The sequence below is a fragment of the Hipposideros armiger genome, unplaced genomic scaffold (assembly GCF_001890085.2).
Source record: "Hipposideros armiger isolate ML-2016 unplaced genomic scaffold, ASM189008v1 scaffold_133, whole genome shotgun sequence".
NCBI lineage: Eukaryota > Metazoa > Chordata > Mammalia > Chiroptera > Hipposideridae > Hipposideros > Hipposideros armiger.
In genome coordinates this window covers 3,334,619-3,351,607 of record NW_017731483.1, presented here as the reverse complement: position 1 = coordinate 3,351,607, position 16,989 = coordinate 3,334,619, and the positions used below count along the sequence as shown (strand labels likewise).

The 16,989-nt window shown below is 42.8% G+C and overlaps 1 protein-coding gene across 3 annotated transcripts in view; it reads right to left on the bottom strand.

Annotated features, from left to right (window-relative positions):
* Window positions 1-807: 807 nt before the first annotated feature.
* ZBTB5 (zinc finger and BTB domain containing 5) overlaps window positions 808-16,989 on the bottom strand; it is a 25,121-nt gene continuing 8,939 nt past the window's right edge. For all 3 annotated transcript variants that reach the window (XM_019649557.1, XM_019649559.1, XM_019649558.1), the window contains exon 2: window positions 808-5,192. In XM_019649557.1, the coding sequence (XP_019505102.1) occupies window positions 3,161-5,188 (2,028 nt within the window). In that variant the 5' untranslated portion in view covers window positions 5,189-5,192 and the 3' untranslated portion in view covers window positions 808-3,160. The remainder of the gene's footprint in view (window positions 5,193-16,989) is intronic.

The following is a 16,989-nucleotide window of genomic DNA, read 5'->3' as shown; positions in this document are numbered from 1 at the left end:
GTTGGCCTGTAACTGGGAGAAGCTAGTGACCTACAGGTTCAGCCTCACACCTCTGTCCTCACCCCCTAGCATTTTAATTATTAGAACTTGTCCAAACCACTTTACCCCTCTGCTCAAATTCCTTCGTATGTCTGTAACTGAGAACGGGAGGACCATTGTCTAGTGGTGACAATGGCACTGGAATCTGCAACCTAGACCATCGGGGCAAACTAAATATACATGGCAAAGAGAGCCAGGTGAGAATAACTGGAAGTAGATGAGTTTCTAATTTTTATTTTTAAATTAGTTTTAGCGCCTTCACTCTTTGCTCCCTTTGCCCAGCTGGGCCTCATCCCCATCCCCTCCCCCTGCCCCCCCACAAGTGGATGCCCTTTTTCTAATCACCACCTCACTCCTCCCCAAGGCCAAGGCCACCAGCACTGCCACAGCCCTACTCCTACTGAAGGAGTCCGGTTCCAGCTCTTCCCACGGCCAAGCCAAACTGGCAGGTGGAGTTTTCAACAGGTGAGGCAGGTCAGGGAGCACCCAAAACACAAGATTAAGCAGACCCTGTAAAGAGTAAAACTGTGGACTGAGAACAACCCTAACACACGTGCATGGCTCAAAGACAAGACGGTGCAGGCAAGGCAGAAGGAAATGAGCAACAATCGTTATTGACAGCATTCAAGTATTTTCTAGGAGCCTTGGTTAAAAAAAAAAATACACTGGTCAAAGCAGCATTAGAAAGCAAAGAAAGCAGTACTACTTCCCATTTTTTGTTTTAACCGTAATAACCTAAGAGAAGGAACACATATTTAGAGACATGAATGTGACAAATTTTTTTTTTATTTCAAAATCTCAAATTTTGACCAGCATAGCACCACTGTCGTGGGTGCCGATAGAACTCGATGAGTTGATCACCAGAAATGATTATGACAGGCTATAATTAAGGCTAACCAATCAAAATCCAGGTATGCAATACCAGTTAAAATTCAGGTAGAAACTATGGATCACAGGAACCCTGGGACTGGTTTTCCAGGGAACCTCTGAATTATCTTTTTAAGTACTACAGCTTGTATGAGGACACTGGCCCGCAAGCTTGCTTCTCACACGTAGAAACTGATTAAGAGGTAGATGAGCAATTCTAGATTCCGTGTCGCAGTGGAGAGGCAGCTCCAGCTGCTGTATGGGAGATGGGCCCCACCTCCTCAAGATGGAAGGGAAGGAGAGCTGCCACTGCTCTTCCTGGTGTCACTGGTTCCTCTCCCCAGGCCCAGGCAGGGCTCTTTGTTGTCCATGCTGACCCAACTGCCTCCAAAGGTTAATCTCACAAGACATTGGTCCCCGCGTTGTGTAGAGGGGTAGATGCAGAACCTCCTCACAAGTAGTCAGAAAATGGCTAACAATCAGCCACACACACACACAGCTTAATTTCACAGGTGACCGCACGTCCTCCAGTCTCTTCCCCACATCTGCTGGCAAGGAGAAGAATCCCAAAGGTTCCCTTTCCTCCCTGGGAATCTGTTCATAGGAGATGCTAAGCCTGACTATGAACACTGAGTTTCTCCACGGACAGATGTGTAACTGCACACACTAGATTGAGGAGAAAATACGCTGATTTTTGTTTTAGGCTACACACACTTAGCTTTTTAAATATAAGAACTGAAGGATTTCTCTCAGTTGTGCCCAATGCTTGGTATCTAAAAAAGCTGTATAAAAAAATGAACTCCTGTTCACACATGAATTAAATGGACTTCATGAGTTGTACAGAGACACACTAACCTATGCTGTTTCCCTGAAAGCACACGAGCCAGTGCTCAGCCTGACACAGGTGCCACCAACAGCCCTGATGGCACAGGGTCAGACTGTCAGGTGGGCTGGGGAAGTGAGGCAGTGGAACCCAAAGAGGCCCTAGGCAGTGACCCAAATGTCTCTTCCAACCGTCTCAGATGCTACTTGGCTTCTATGCTCTTGGCTGCCCAACCCTCTTACAGAGTCTGGAAAAGATTCATCCATGAGCACTGCTATGTTTGGACTTCAAACATTCAGTATTGAGCTGGGGCAACAACAAAAGTTCAGGTCCTATACTTTACAACTAGAGTATATATATAATAAAACCCACGGTGGAAGGGACTTGACCTCATTTTTGGTTAGTTTGCAACTGAAAACAGCAATCTAGGTCTTGAAATGATGCCATACAGGGTGGGCGAGTGTGAAGAAGCGAAGCAGAAAACAGGCTTGTCATTGGGTGAGATGTGTCAGGCTGGACTGGCCCCTGAAGTCTGGATGGAGCAAAGGGTAAATGCGCTTCCAAAGATCCCACAAAACTGGACTCCACACCATCAGAACAAAGACAAACACTAGCTCTTTTCTGACCTCCAAACATGGAGCTGTAACATAGGTATAACAAGTTGGTTAAATACCGCTAAAACAGCACTTACAGAAACAACACTTGTCACTCCCTACAAGTACGTACTCCATTTACAACTTTGTTTTTAAAACTGGGAAAAATTATTAAAACATCTATCCAACAGTGATGTTTTCAAAAGTATATACACCTAACAGTCCAGAGAATGCTCGCTCTGGACCCAGTGTCAGCACCATCAAAGTGCAGTGTCTGTGACTGCAAATCAGACAAAAATAAAAAATACAGTACTTTCTGAGGCCTAGGACTAGCTCCTGATAGACATTAAAGCATCTGTGGAAACAGGCCTGTCCTCCAGGCCTTTTAGACGGGCACCAAGTTGCCACTGGTTACACATAAGTGCGTTTTGCATCACTATACAGGTATACAATATTCCCATCAGAGGGTATAGGAAATTTAATTAAATGCTTCAGTTTTACAAAAATTGCTAAAAAATTTTTTTGCACTTCAATATTTAATTTTTACATGTGCCACTTTTAACAACATCAATTACAAACTACTTTCTGACTGCGTTACTCGACCTTAAGGAAGAACTTGGTTTGGGGATTGCATCCCTCTCCGAAAGTGTGCATTTCGCCCAGAAATGCAGCAGCAGTACAAGCGCTACACGTATTAGCTCCCCACTTAGTAGCCATCGAAATTTACAAGAACCATCCGGGCAGCCAGAAGCCTCAAACCCATGGGCCTCAGCCCCCAACCAAAAGAGATTTTGGTTTTGGTCCTACAACTGGCATCGGTATTATCTCGAGGTCAGGGTTAGAGCAAAGTGCTGGGAAGGCTGCTGCTCTGCCAGCGCAGGCAGGTCGTCTTTGAATGTTTATACAAGTGGCTAGACTGGCTGAACCTCTTGCCACACTTGAGGCAAGCGTAGGGCTTTTCACCTGTGTGAACACGGATGTGCTTCTTGCAATCTGTCAAGGTCAGGAAAGTCTTGCAGCAGATTTTGCAGGCATACTTGCGAGCTCCCTCCACAACCAAGACGTTGTGCTCTGACAAGGCCTTCTTGCACTTGGACAGGACATCAGCAGATGCCCTGGTCAACTGTGGAGGGCCAGGCTGGGAAGGATGGCCATTTTCAAATGAGGACGTGGCCCCGTTCATCATTAGCTGGGAACTGGCTGAGTTTTCTGGGATCTGTGAGCTCCTGACAGAAGTTACAATGGGCATTTTGGGAGCTATGCGGCGGTAGTATGGAAAGTTACTGGCCTTTCCTCTTGAGGAGCCCATCATCACCCTGGAGAAGGAGGAGTGGAGGCCCAAACCAGACCTGGAAAAATCCATGCCAAACTGTTCTCCTTGATAGCCTGACTGCACACAGGGCAGGCCCATGGCCTCCGGCATAGGCCTAACAAAGTGGGAGTCTGCAGGCTCACTGAATGGGTTCTCCACGTGAGACCCAGGGGCTGAGGAGGACCCGCCCGCAGGCCCAGCCTCTGGACTCAACAAATAAGGGCCCTCACACTCCAGCCTGCAGTCACTAGTGGTGTTTGGGATATTATCGTCATTGTTCTGATTTGCACTAAAGTTACTTCCTCTGCTCTTATTAAGAAAATTTGAAATGCTAAAAGTAGACTTATGATCTAAGTTATTTGTGACTTCCAAAATATGGATGTCACCTACCCTGTCAGTGCTAGACTGGGGATCTGAGAAACTCCGATCGCTGCTTTCAGGGCTGAGGTCGATCTTCTCGGCACTGACCACCACTCCTTCCACCTCCACAGACTCGCTGCCTTCTGCTTGGGAGGTCACATCGCTCACTTCGTCCTGAGGCTCAGGGGAGCTCAGGGGCTCAGATTTAACTACCACTCTCATGTGCTCCTTCTCACCAAGGCCAACCTCAGCATTTTCACACTGAAAACCACTTTTTTCGGCTGCAGCTTCCGGCTCAAAACTAGTCTCCACCTGAGTTGCGCGTGAGGCCATGGACAACTGGGCCATGTTGCCGGCACTGGTGTCCGACTGACTGGGCACCTGGGCATCTTCTTGCACACCGAAAGACTGGTCAAACATGATGGCACTGTCTTCCTGGTTGTCCGTCATCCCATCGGCCTTAGGGTTATCCACAATTTTCAGAGAATCTGGTGAAAAGAACTCCTCTCGGGGATGCACACCTGAAGGCCCGTTCTCTGGCGTAACGTTGGAAATGGCAGACTCATCCAGGGCGGGTCGAAGGCGCTGCCTGGCCCGTTCCTCTGCAGACTGCTTGCGCTTATGAAGGCGTCTCATGGGGAAGGGCGTCCGTGGGTCCAGGGTACTACGCATGGAGGAGCTCATGGGGGCCGGCTGCTCCTCGCCGCTCTGATTGGAATTGAGAGCTGAGCTCACGATGCTTAGTCCCAGCTGCTGCAGCATGAAGAAGCGCTGCATGCGGGCGCTCTGCTCCTGAACACGCTCACTGGGGGGAGACATGGGCAGTGTTCTTGTCGTTAAGTAATGTTTACATGCCTTAACCACCGAGTTCAAATGCAGGTGAGAGGCTGCCAATAAGACATCCATAACATTGCTCTCCCCCAGCATGAGGGTGGATGTATACATCATGTCAATCAGTGCGGCAAAGGCCTCCGCCGTCACCACCTCGCTGTCCAGCTGGATCATGTTCATGGTCTGATCTCCTTCTGCCACTGAGAACAGGGCTCGGAAATGCGTGCTGCAGGCTGCCAGGACGGAGCGGTGGGCCTTAAAATGTCGATTCCCCACAACAATGACACAATCACAGAGCTGGCCATGAAGTCTTTGGTAGTTCAGTTGCTGGAAGATCTGTTCAAAGTGTCCAGGAAAATCCATGATCCTATGGGGAAACAAAGAAAGAAAGTGTTAAGACTTAGAAAAGCCAGGGGCCACAGGTTGTGATGAAAAGAGGTGTGGATGACCAAGCTTGGACATTTAAAATGTTTCTGATGATGGGCACACAGACTAAAAACCTGTCAAATAAGGAGCCAATGCTCATTCCGCTACAGCCCTGGAAGCAGGCTCACATGTGGGATCAGCTACTGGCTGCTCACAGGCTCCCCTTCTCTCTTCCTATGACCTGCTTTTAACACTCAACATGCTTTTACCCTATTAGAAAAGACCAATGTGTGAATGACAGAATATCTACCCCACAGAAGTTAATTTGAGTTCTATATCCCCTAAAGACAATGAATAAACTTCGAGAAGTCCAAACAAGTCTTTTAGCAACCTTAAATATTGGGTTGTCGGAAAAGTCATGATGTATTTTTTCTGTTTTTCGTTGCAAAAATGCGTCATGACTTTTCCAACAACCCAATAAATGAAAAGGGTAACTCAGTATCAGTGGGGAAGATTTCTAGTTATCACAGGAAGTAGTACTGGGTTGTCGGAAAAGTCATGATGTATTTTGTCTATGTTTTTCAAAGGTCATTTATTTATATAAAGAACAAAGATCAATCAATGATAGATTGCCTGTTTTGTTCGGTAACCTTTTGCCATCATTCAGTGAGCTTCATAATTCCTCAGTCATAGGAGGACCTGTCTTTATTTGCAAAAACTGAACAAGGTGCTGATTTACAGCCTCATCAGAATTGAACGTTATACCACGTGAGGAGTTTTGAAGAGACCGAAACAAGTGGAAGTCTGACGGCGCAAGGTCAGGCGAGTATGGTGGGTATGGCAACACATCCCATCCAAGCTCCAATAATTTTTGACAGGTGATCAAACTTGTGTGTCGTCTCGCATTGTCGTGATGGAAAACAACTCCTTTATGATTAACAAGCTCTGGATGTTTCTGGATAATGGATTCGTTCAAACTGTCCAATTACCGATAGTACACATTCGAATTGATTGTTTGGTTCCTTGCTAGGAGCTCGAAACACACTACACCTTTAAAATCCCACCACACTGAGAGCATAACCTTCCTCTAATGAATGTGTGCTTTCGATGTCATTTGAGGCGAATCATCACATTGGGACCAAGACCGTTTGTGCACCACATTATTGTAAACAATCCACTTCTCATCACCAGTTATCAGTCACTTCAAAAAAGGATCGTTTTCCTCACGTTTACTGAGCATATTGCAGATGTTTATATGCACCGTCAAAAGAACTTCTTTGAGTTCATGCAGAACCCAGATATCGAGCTTGCTAACGTATCCAGCTTCTTCAGGTGGTCATGAACGCTTGAATGATGGATGTTCAATGTTTCTGCAATCTCTCGTGTTGTGTAACGTGCGTTTGACTCGATCAATGCCTTTATTTTGTCGTCATCAACCTCGGTGGGCCTCCCTGACCGAGGAGCATTGTTGAAATCAAAATCACCAGCACGGAATTTCATGAACCATCATTGGCACTGACATTCTTGTAGAGCATTGTCACTGTAAACTTTATGCAACTTTTCACAAGCTTGACGCATGTTCTTCCCTTTATGTACGAAGTAAAACAGTAAAATGTGACAAAAATGCAGTTTGGTCTTCCATCTTCAACTTGTAAAATCTCCAAAACTCAACCAAATTGCTCAATTTTTTTTTTTGGAATGAAGCTAGAACTGTCAGTTGTCAAATGATATAGCAATAACATAGATGCGAATGACTCTAGTAGTTCCAAAAGTGAACTAGTGCCATCTGTCGCAAACATGCGTCATGACTTATCTGACGACCCAATAGATTGCACACATGCATTTACCTCCCCCCTCATTCCTGAAACCCCATTAAAAATACCGTATTTGCCGGCGTATAAGACAACTGGGCGTATAAGACGACCCCCTAACATTTCCACTCAAAATACAGAGTTTGTTATATACTCGCCGTATAAGACTACCCCCTCTTCCGCACACCTTCCACACACCAAATAAAAGGTAAAACAATATCAGATTTGATTTGGCCCACTGAAGTGCAAACAAGCGTATTGTATTTCGTGTCACCACATAACCGTTTTGGCGATGTTGAGCCACCATGTCTGCTACATGTTTTTCGAGTTCTGGCCAGTGTGGGGTGCCTCTTCTTAATGCACACTTACCCCTTGGCATACTCTTTAATGCTTTCTCATTTGATTTCCAGTCCCGAACCATCTTTTCTGTTACTCCATATTGTCTTGCAGCAGCACAATTATTATTTTCCTTAGCAAAGTTTATAACTTTCAGTTTAAAATTTGCATCATACTTCTTTCTTTTGGCTGGTGCCATGATAGGGATGATAGGGGTTTGACTGGTCGACATTTTCTATGCTGTACTGTACAATGGTGCAGTATTGTGGTTGGCTGTTGGCTGTATACAAAGCCTGATTTGATTGGTCCCTGCTCCCTGTTTGCCCGCCCTGTCACTATAGCAGGCTGGTCCACCCTTGCATCAGCATCTCCCTGGGACCTCACTAGTGCGCAAGTGCGAGCTCTTCAACATTCTAACAGGCACCATGATAGCGCAAAATCGCGAATCTTCAATGCATATGTAAAGAAATATACGGTAACCCGAATTTACCACACTTGCAAAGTCGCACACAGCCGACCATACACCCAGTATGGTATCGCGATTCGCGATTTTGCGCTATCATACTGGGTGTATGGTCGGCTGTGTGCGATTTTGCGAGTGTGGTAAAATCGCATAACAGCAAAATCGCATAACAGCCGAGCATACACCCAGCAGCGCTGCTGATGCCTGAACGGTATGTGGAATGAAGTGGGCGGGCATCGGGAGGCCACTATGGCACAGGGCAAGCACTATGGGCAGTCTATCTGAAGTGTACCTGGCGTATAAGACGACCCCCCACTTGGAGGCATATTTTTCAGGGCCAAAAAATCGTCTTATACGCCGGCAAATACGATACATTAAGTTTTTCGGTTTTGTTGTTGTTTGAAAGGTATAAGCACACAAGGAAAAAAGAATGGGAGAGAAAATCTCAATAGCATGTTGGAAGCTGGTGAACAGGTGAGTGGTTGAGTGCTAGCTGACTTAGCATAACCAGAAAGCTAAATCCTAAACTGGTAGTGGATAAAACACCCTGACTTCTATGTCAGCCCCCCACTCACCCAAAGGCTCAGGAACTGGTTGCCACGGTGCCCGGGGAGTGGAATGGAGGTGATACTAAGACAGGAGGACTGGATGGAAGTCTATTCAATAAGAAAAATAATCCAATGGAAGCTCTCTGCCTATGGCACAGAAAAGGTAAATCTACAGATACAGGGAGTAGATTATTGGTTATCTGGGACTGGGAGTGGGATCACGGAAGGGCTGCAAATGGGAACAGGGACTTTAGGGGGGGTGATGGAAATGTTCTAAAACTGGATTGTGGTGGTGACTATACATCTCATAAATTTTCTAAAATTATTTGAACTGTATACTTAAAACAAGGAATTTTCTCTGTGAGGGTGAAAAGGATAACTATTGCATTGTTCTGTACGCCTGAAACTAACAATAAAAAATAAAATAAACCAAAAAAAACCCAAGGAATTTTATGGTATGTACATTATACCTCAATGTAGCTCAACAAATTTTCTTTATTTCTCAATAAAGAAAAATAATGGGGAAAGAAAAACAAGAGATGAACAAGATCCAGATGAGGGGGACATAAAAGACTAACTTTCCAAATAAATTTAAAAATATGATATTCTGTCCAACGCCTTTCTTCTTCAACAAGCAGCAGAAGTATGATTATCTGAGGAAAAAAACAGCCTCCTTATTTTCTGAAATGTAAGTTATCTTGGGTATAAGAAACCACCACTCTTTTCCACAAAAGGTCATTCACTAGAATGTCAAACTCTTAATGTTCAATCCCTACTTTCTATAAAAAAAAGGCATAAGCAGCAAGGAAACTGTGGTCTCAGAAACACCATTTTGAGGAAATTTCCAGCGCCCAGAAATCTTTGAGAAAAAGACTACTGAGGTAGCTAAACATGACCCCAACAAAGGCAGGGATTTAAATAATACTGGAAGTAAACAGTCCATACAATCATTTAACTTTCCCATTTTCCTAAAGGTCATCAGCCCTACACTAGACGCCCCAACATAATCTTTTAGAGAAATTCAACTTTTCCAGGTTCTCCTCAAAACACGTTAGGGATGCCTGGAATGCCTGCTAGGCCTTGTTGTCGAGCCATCTCCAGGGCAGTACAAAGGCTCAGGCTTCTTCTCTTAAGGGGCTCTGGAAGTTGTGAGGCTAACATGTGACATTAGAGATCAAAACCTGGAGAAACACCTGTCTTCTGAGTTAGAACAGTGTGCGATTATCCATTTTGAGATACTCCAACTTATTTCTCCTGAATGGCAGTATTCTTTTATCTCAATATCATTTAATCAGTCAATTTATGATCATTTGGATTAGTGATGGAAATCAAATCCACCAGCTCAAAGCTAATCTTAGCCATAAAACTGGCTAATTATTCAACTGTCCTTTTTTCCAATATCAAGGTGTAAGAAAGCACCTCAGTATTAAGTCAGAGCCCTTAACTGAATACAAAAGTCTACTCAGCTGACTTGAGAAAGGAATTTATGATGAAAGGATGCTGGGAAGCTCACAAAATCTCCAAGAGGGTGGAAGAGCTATACTTGAATGCCCAGAGCACCCAACCACATTGTAGAAAACTCATCACTGCCGCTGCTACCTCCACTACCTGCCGCTCTGCATGGATCCTGCTCTGAATTAGCTACTCAGAAGAGTAGCTGCCATTGTGCCTTCGAGATCAACACTGTCCAACAGAACTTTCTACGATGATGGAAATCAGCATTGTTCCTATGCTGTCCACTAGTCACATGTGGCTACTGAGCACTTGAAATGTGGCTAGTGCATCTGAGGGACTGAATTTTTAATTTTGTTTAATTTCAATTAATTGAAATAGCTACCGTAGTAGACAAAGGTGTTCTAATGTTCAATATTATTTCATAATGGATCATGTCTGCATCCAAACCGCACTCAGGTACATATGACCAAGGGAACCTAAGTTTTTATATCTGCACTGTAACTATACTTCTACCTGGGGAAAGTGGGACCTACAATCTGCAGGCTATCCAAATGTAAAGAAGGGGGTGTTCAAAAGATTCCGGGCAGCTGCAATGTCAAATGTCCACTACAACATCCCTCTGACAATTTTAGCTCCTCTACATGTATGTAATGTACAGATGACTTTGGAAACACATACCTGTACTGGGTAAGAGGTGATCATCTAGAAGTGAAAGAAAGAACCAAGACAGCAGAAGGCCCCAGGAATTCACATTATAATACACTAATGCAGGCACTGCAGACAAATAGCATTTATTGAGCCATGACTCTTCTTGCATGGGCTGTGATAAGAAGCCAGGGTAAATTTTGAAAAACTCTGGGGAATTTAAGAATTTTAAAAAATTTAAATATTTATTTGTTAATTTATTGTAAAATAATAATTACATGTTAAGATAGCATTTATAAAAAATATATTTCCCCCCCAAAATAACAAGAGTGGCACTGTTTTACATTTTTGCATTAACAAAAGATTCTCATATTTGCATGTGCATTCAGGCTTTTGCAATTTCACACATCACATGGTCTCTGGAAAACTCCACTATACATTCATTAAAGAATGAGGGTAAAAAAAGCAAGTTAAGTCTCTGTATTATTATGAAAATAATTTTGACCTCACAGACTCCCTGAGAAAGTCTCAGGGGCCCCTATCAGTCCCTGGATTGTACTTTGAGAACTGCTAATCTAATGAAAATTCATACTGGGAGGATGGAGGAATGGGGACTGTGCACTGAAATGCATACAGCAGAATTAGTAGAATTAAAAGAAATTAACAAATTCATATAAAGAAAATTCTTATCTCTAACCAAAGGGAAGTCAATAGATAATATCTAACTAAAAATTAAGGAACTCCAAGCATGTCATTTAATATATGTATGTAAATATCAAAAGAATTAGCTATGAGTTTAAAGTGGTAGTCTTGGAGAAGAGAAAATGGGGAGCAGGGAGGCTAGGGCCTGGTATTTGTCTTAACAAATCTTGTGGAACTATTTGATTCTTTAATAATGTGCACTCAGCAAACTATATATACCTTTGGTAAAATTTGTTTTTAAAAATCTAAAAAGAACGCAAGCCTGAATAGACCACATCTCTCTTCCTAACACACACAGAAAACACTGCAAAGAATTACTCCCCACCCCAGAAAAGGCATAGGTACCAATAGTTTTAAAGGAAATATCTATCAAAATCTATGAAAAAGATAATTCTTATGTTATTTAAACCACTTTAGGAGAGGAAGCTTCCAATGATGCAATATTGAAATAAAGTTATTATATCACATACCAGGCAATGCAATTAAATACAGGAAATACTGACCAATCTTTCTGAATGGATCAGTAAAGACGAGTTATGCAGCGAGAAGGACAACCTTTGCTTTGAGTGCACTGACAGACTTTAAGGGAAGCTATTTAATATCCAGTAACACATGCATAACTCAATTATGGTAAAAGTGGAACCATGAGTTAAACCAAGTGAGAAATGCAGCTGATGCACTAGCACCATTTTTCATATATGTTGTGGCCATCCCAAAGTGCCACAGTCAATATTCCAAAAATGAGTTGGAAATAGCAGGGCATTACTATGATGCCCAAAAGTGATTCCAAAGACTATGAATATGATGAAGGCTTAGATCTGTACCATCTTAGGTAAGGTTTCCCAGAAGCAGAGAGTAGGATTCAAGTGCAAGTGACTTATCAAGGGGGCACTCCCAGGAGAAACTGGGAGTAGGGAGCATGAGAGGGAAGCTGCAGCAGCCAAGCAAGGGTGCAATTTGGGGCAAAATTCCAGCATTAACCTGGTCTAGCAGGGGAGCTCTGAAGTATAAATAAATGCCTTTGAGGCACCTCAAGGCAAGGGAACTGGTCTTTGGTAGCCCTGCATAAGTCTAAGAGCCTCTCCAGTGGGGTGGAAACTCCAGGGTACTTCCAGTTCTCTAGGCCCACGCAAAGTGATGAGGCCAGTTACTCCAAGACCCCGTCACAGACGCAAGTCGTTAGAAGCAAAGGCATACAGAAGCTGCACGACAGGTGCACAGAACTGGTAAAAAGGATCAGGGATCTGGTCAGAGCCCAGACAGTATCTGCTACACATACTCAGCAATACTAAAGAATAAAGTGATGTGGAACCATATAGATAAATAGATGCTACTATTAGGAAAGGATATTTTTATATACTTAATATATATTTTATTTTCAATCCCTCACTGCCATTCCAAAACTATTAAATCAAGGAGAAATCTCAATTCCTTTGATTCGAAGAGGCCCCGTTGTATAAAAGTTAATGAACACTGTTTTAACAAAGTCATTAACAAAATAATATACCATAACAAACTTTCTCAAATGAGCTTTCTGGCATAACTACAGAAATCTATCAAAACAGATTTAAAATTACTGCTAGCTGTAATTATGATCATCTGTCAGTTAAGGCTTTGTACTTATAACCAACAGAACCCAACTCTGGCTTACTTGAGCAAAAGATATCTGAGAGCTCAGAGACTTGGGAGGCTGAAGAACCAGACAGCAGTCAAAGAAACTCTGAATGGCTAGGAAGCAAAATCCAGTAACACTGGTACAGCAGGAAGTCTCCTTGGGCTACTGCCCCTGCAATACCTGGCCTCCAACAGTTCCTTCAGTATGGGCATCACATGCTCAAGTTTCAAAGTTCCAGGGAGAGCACCTACATGCTGAGCTTAGGGACCCACCCATCCCCACCTGATTGTGCTGGGGGAAGCAACAGAAAAGAAAAAGTTTTTACTTTTTCTTTTCTGTTTTAGTGGAAGGCTGATTTATCTACCTAACAAGGTTATACATAAAGGGGGTTGAGATAATTCACAAATAGGCAGTCAGAGTACTATTGGGGAGAAAATGCCAGAATGCTTTTTAGTGATACTATATAACATGTTAGGCAACAAAGAGATCTGGTTAATATACAGACAACCCAAGGTTTTCCACAGCCTAATTTATATTTCATGTTTTTTATAATAACTAGTGCGTGAAATAAGGCAATGTGTATAGCAGGCTGTATTTTCCAAGATGGCTGGCCACATTACCATCTTCCATCCTGCATGCTCTCCTACAACGGGATACTGACACTCCTCTCATTAAGAGGTGCAGTCTATGTTCACTCCCCTTGAAACCTGGCAAGACTATGACTTCGGCAAAAGTTACACTATATGACTTGTGAGCTAGGTCATAAAAGGCAACACAGCTTTCACCTGGTCTTTTTGGCTCCCTCTTGGAACCCAGCCCCCATGCTGTGAGGAAGCCCAGCAGAAGTCTGGTTGGCAGTCAGCACCAGACATGAGTATGCCTTCAAGATAACTTCAGCCCCAGTCACAACCTGACCACAACCACATGACAATGCGAGAGAGAACCATCTGAGTCCAGTCAACCCCTAGAACTGTCAGAATAATAAAATGATTTTTGTTGTTTTAAGCCATTAAGTTTTAAAGTGATTTGTTACATAGCAACACATAACTGCAACAATATAAAACTTGTTAACATCTTCCCACAAATCAACATTCAAATACTATCTCCAGGGGTCCCATTTTTTTTTTCTGTCTACGTAATCTTTGGGGGAAATCACTTTTCACCCATTCTTAGTCTATGTGGTACATACAGATCAGAGTGCCCCAAACCTCTGAATTCCAGAGATGGACAGATGATCGATCCAGCAAGGCATGGCAATTTGGTACCCACTGCCCTTGATTACAGAGACTGTTTCAGAGATGGGTATGTTACCCAAGCCATATCAATAAAAGTCTGCCCTGAGGACTTTTCTGGTACTATCAACAAAGAGATAGTCTCGTCATCCAGATTGCAAGCTATGAGGGAGAAGTATGTCCAGCACTGATGGTAGCCATTTTTGCCTATCTGAGAATGAAGCCAACACAGACGAGAGCAGCACCAAAGACAATGTCCTGATGATATCAAGACCCTGGGATCCAGCCATGACTGTAGTTAGCATCACCCCAGGATTCCCTATTTCAGGAGCCAATGAATTCCCCTTTTACCTTAACCTGGTTTGTGTTGGGTCTCTGTCACACTGTGAGACTCAATAATAATCTCAGGAAAACCAAAATAACATGGATGTTTTGAAACCTTTTTGGATCTAGAAGAGGTATTTTTAAAATTCAATTAGTTTGGGAGATATAAAATTTCTTACTCTGCTCTGATGGAAGGTAATCATGAATCGACATCATGGTTATTTAAAACTCTTAAGCAACTCCAGCAAACTCAGAGGTCCAGTCTAAAAGCTATAAAAGAGCTCATGCTGAGAAGGTTAAGTGTTTTACCAAAAGCTGCCTGTCTGAAGCCTTCAAATCAAAGAAAATAGCTTCAGGTCTCTTCAAAATATTTCAAGATATGACTATATGAGTCTATTTAGCTGAAGGAGATACGGCAAGTAATCTATCAATTTGTAACTGTGTCTGACCCAAAGCGAGTGTACACAACAATATTTGTTATCAGCAGGAACAGATTTCTAGTAATTTCCAAACTAAATATAATTAAGAAAATATGACTGCTTATTACATTAACATGTATAATCAAGAGTTGACTGTTTTCTCAATAGATTTATTTTCCTAATAATGCTTTAGGCTAAAAAGTTCATTTGTGTTTAGGAGAACAAGCCAGTTAATAGCAAAGTTTAAACTATTTGATTTACATACTGACCTACCCACATGCTTTTCAATAATATACTTAGTTCATAAAGAAAAGTACACCTATACCCAAACATCATCTACCACCATCGCAAGTGATTTGTTGCCTGTCTGCCAGGCACGGCCTACAAAGTTGCCACCTGCAGGAAGTGTCTTAACATTCTAAGAAGCTCTTAACATTTAATATCCCCAATCTAGATAAAACCATAGCACAAAAATAAGATAACTTTCCCTCCACTTGTAGAGATGATACAGGTGAAAATAAATGTAAGAAAACAAAACCGGGCAAGGTCCCAGGTAAGCAGTGTAGAATTTTTGACAGGGCTCCAGGTCCTGGAGTCCTGTAACATTCGTCCATTGTTCTGATTTGACTAAGTGGAAGTCCGGAAAGGCTGGGACTAGGTGGGCACACAGGTGCCCAAGGTTAACCCCAGATACCAGATCTGTCGGCATTACTAATTTCATAATCTTTCTGGTTCGACTGTCAGGGCTGGCTCACAAACTGGACAGACGAAGTCTATTACAAAGGGAATCCATCAATGGCTAAAGGTGAGCACCACTGGGGAAGTCATGCTAATGCCAGAAGCCAGCTCTCCTCGCTTTGCCACCTAGGTTTCCAGTTCCACATTCCTGGGGAATGGCTGACCTAGAACTTCATAACTCAATTTGAACGAGAAAAGGTATTAGTGCCCTATTATATTCCCAGTGCAAACTCAAAATGCTTTTTCTATTAAAATAGCCTGTTGAGGCCAGGGACTACATTTTTCTCTCTCTCCCCCAAAGTGCCTGATACACAGCTCAGTAAATTATTTGTTGAATGAACTCTGACTGACATAGATGAAATGTAACATCCTGTTAACCAACAGTCATTTTTCTGAGAGTCCTATCTCTAAAATCAGTGAAAAAACAGAAAGAAAAAGTCTCAGAACATCCACAATAAAGATCAAAGCCTATGTATGAAGGATTTCCTCATAGGAAAGTCCCTCAAGCCTTCACACGCTCTTTTGTTTTAAACAAAATTCAAGTTTTTCTAGTTTCCTAACCGACTGAAGATAAACAATAGCAATTCTAGAATGAAAGCGAGAGGTGGCTGCAGACTGACAGCTGCAAAAGGAGACTGCTCACCCACTAAGGGAGAAGCGGCCCCGCAACCTGGAACCATGCACTGGAGGGGCTATACAGCCCAAGAGATCGCAATAGGCCAGGAAGGTACTCGTGTATTTGGTATACAAATTCGTCCATCTAATGTTGTAAAGTGCTTACTTCGTTCAAGATTAAGTGCTGTGGAACAGAGATTTGCATAGCATAGTACCACTGCCACAGGTGCTTAGTAGAAACAAGACATACACAAATAACCATATTATAAAGTAGAAAGCATTGAGTGACGTGTACTTGTTGGCTCAGAGAAGGCAAAAGTTATTTCCAGATTCTGACAACAGAGCTGGGTATTGGTTTGGATTTGGATAAAATGAGACAGAAAGTACATTCTAGACAGAGGTAGAGGTGGGGTGGGGTTTGAGGCGGGGGAAGCTATGTATCCATTCTGGCTGGAGAGGAGGTAAGAATAGAAAGGTAGGTGTTGGATTGTGAATGCCCATAACTGATGTTAACGATTACTGCAAGTCACCAGAAAAGTTAGCCATGAGGTATATAATCTAGAACTAAATATTATATCACTTTTCAGATACCTTTTGTAAAAAATATTTTAAAGTTTAAGCACAGTAGCAATCAGGGTTCTTGGTTGCAGCAATAGAAGTTGGTTCCAGCTAACTTAACCAAAAACTGAAAGGTTATCGGTTTGTTCACAGAACTGAAGGGAAGGCTGGACACCTGAGCCTGGGATGGGCAGCAGGAAACATCTGGCCAGAATGCTGTCTCTGTCTGTGCTGGGCTCAGCCACTACTATGCCACTACTATGCGAATGCTGACTCTACCGGGGATCTAATCTCCCCTTCCCTTCATTATTGTTATTTAGACTTTTTTTTTTTTTTT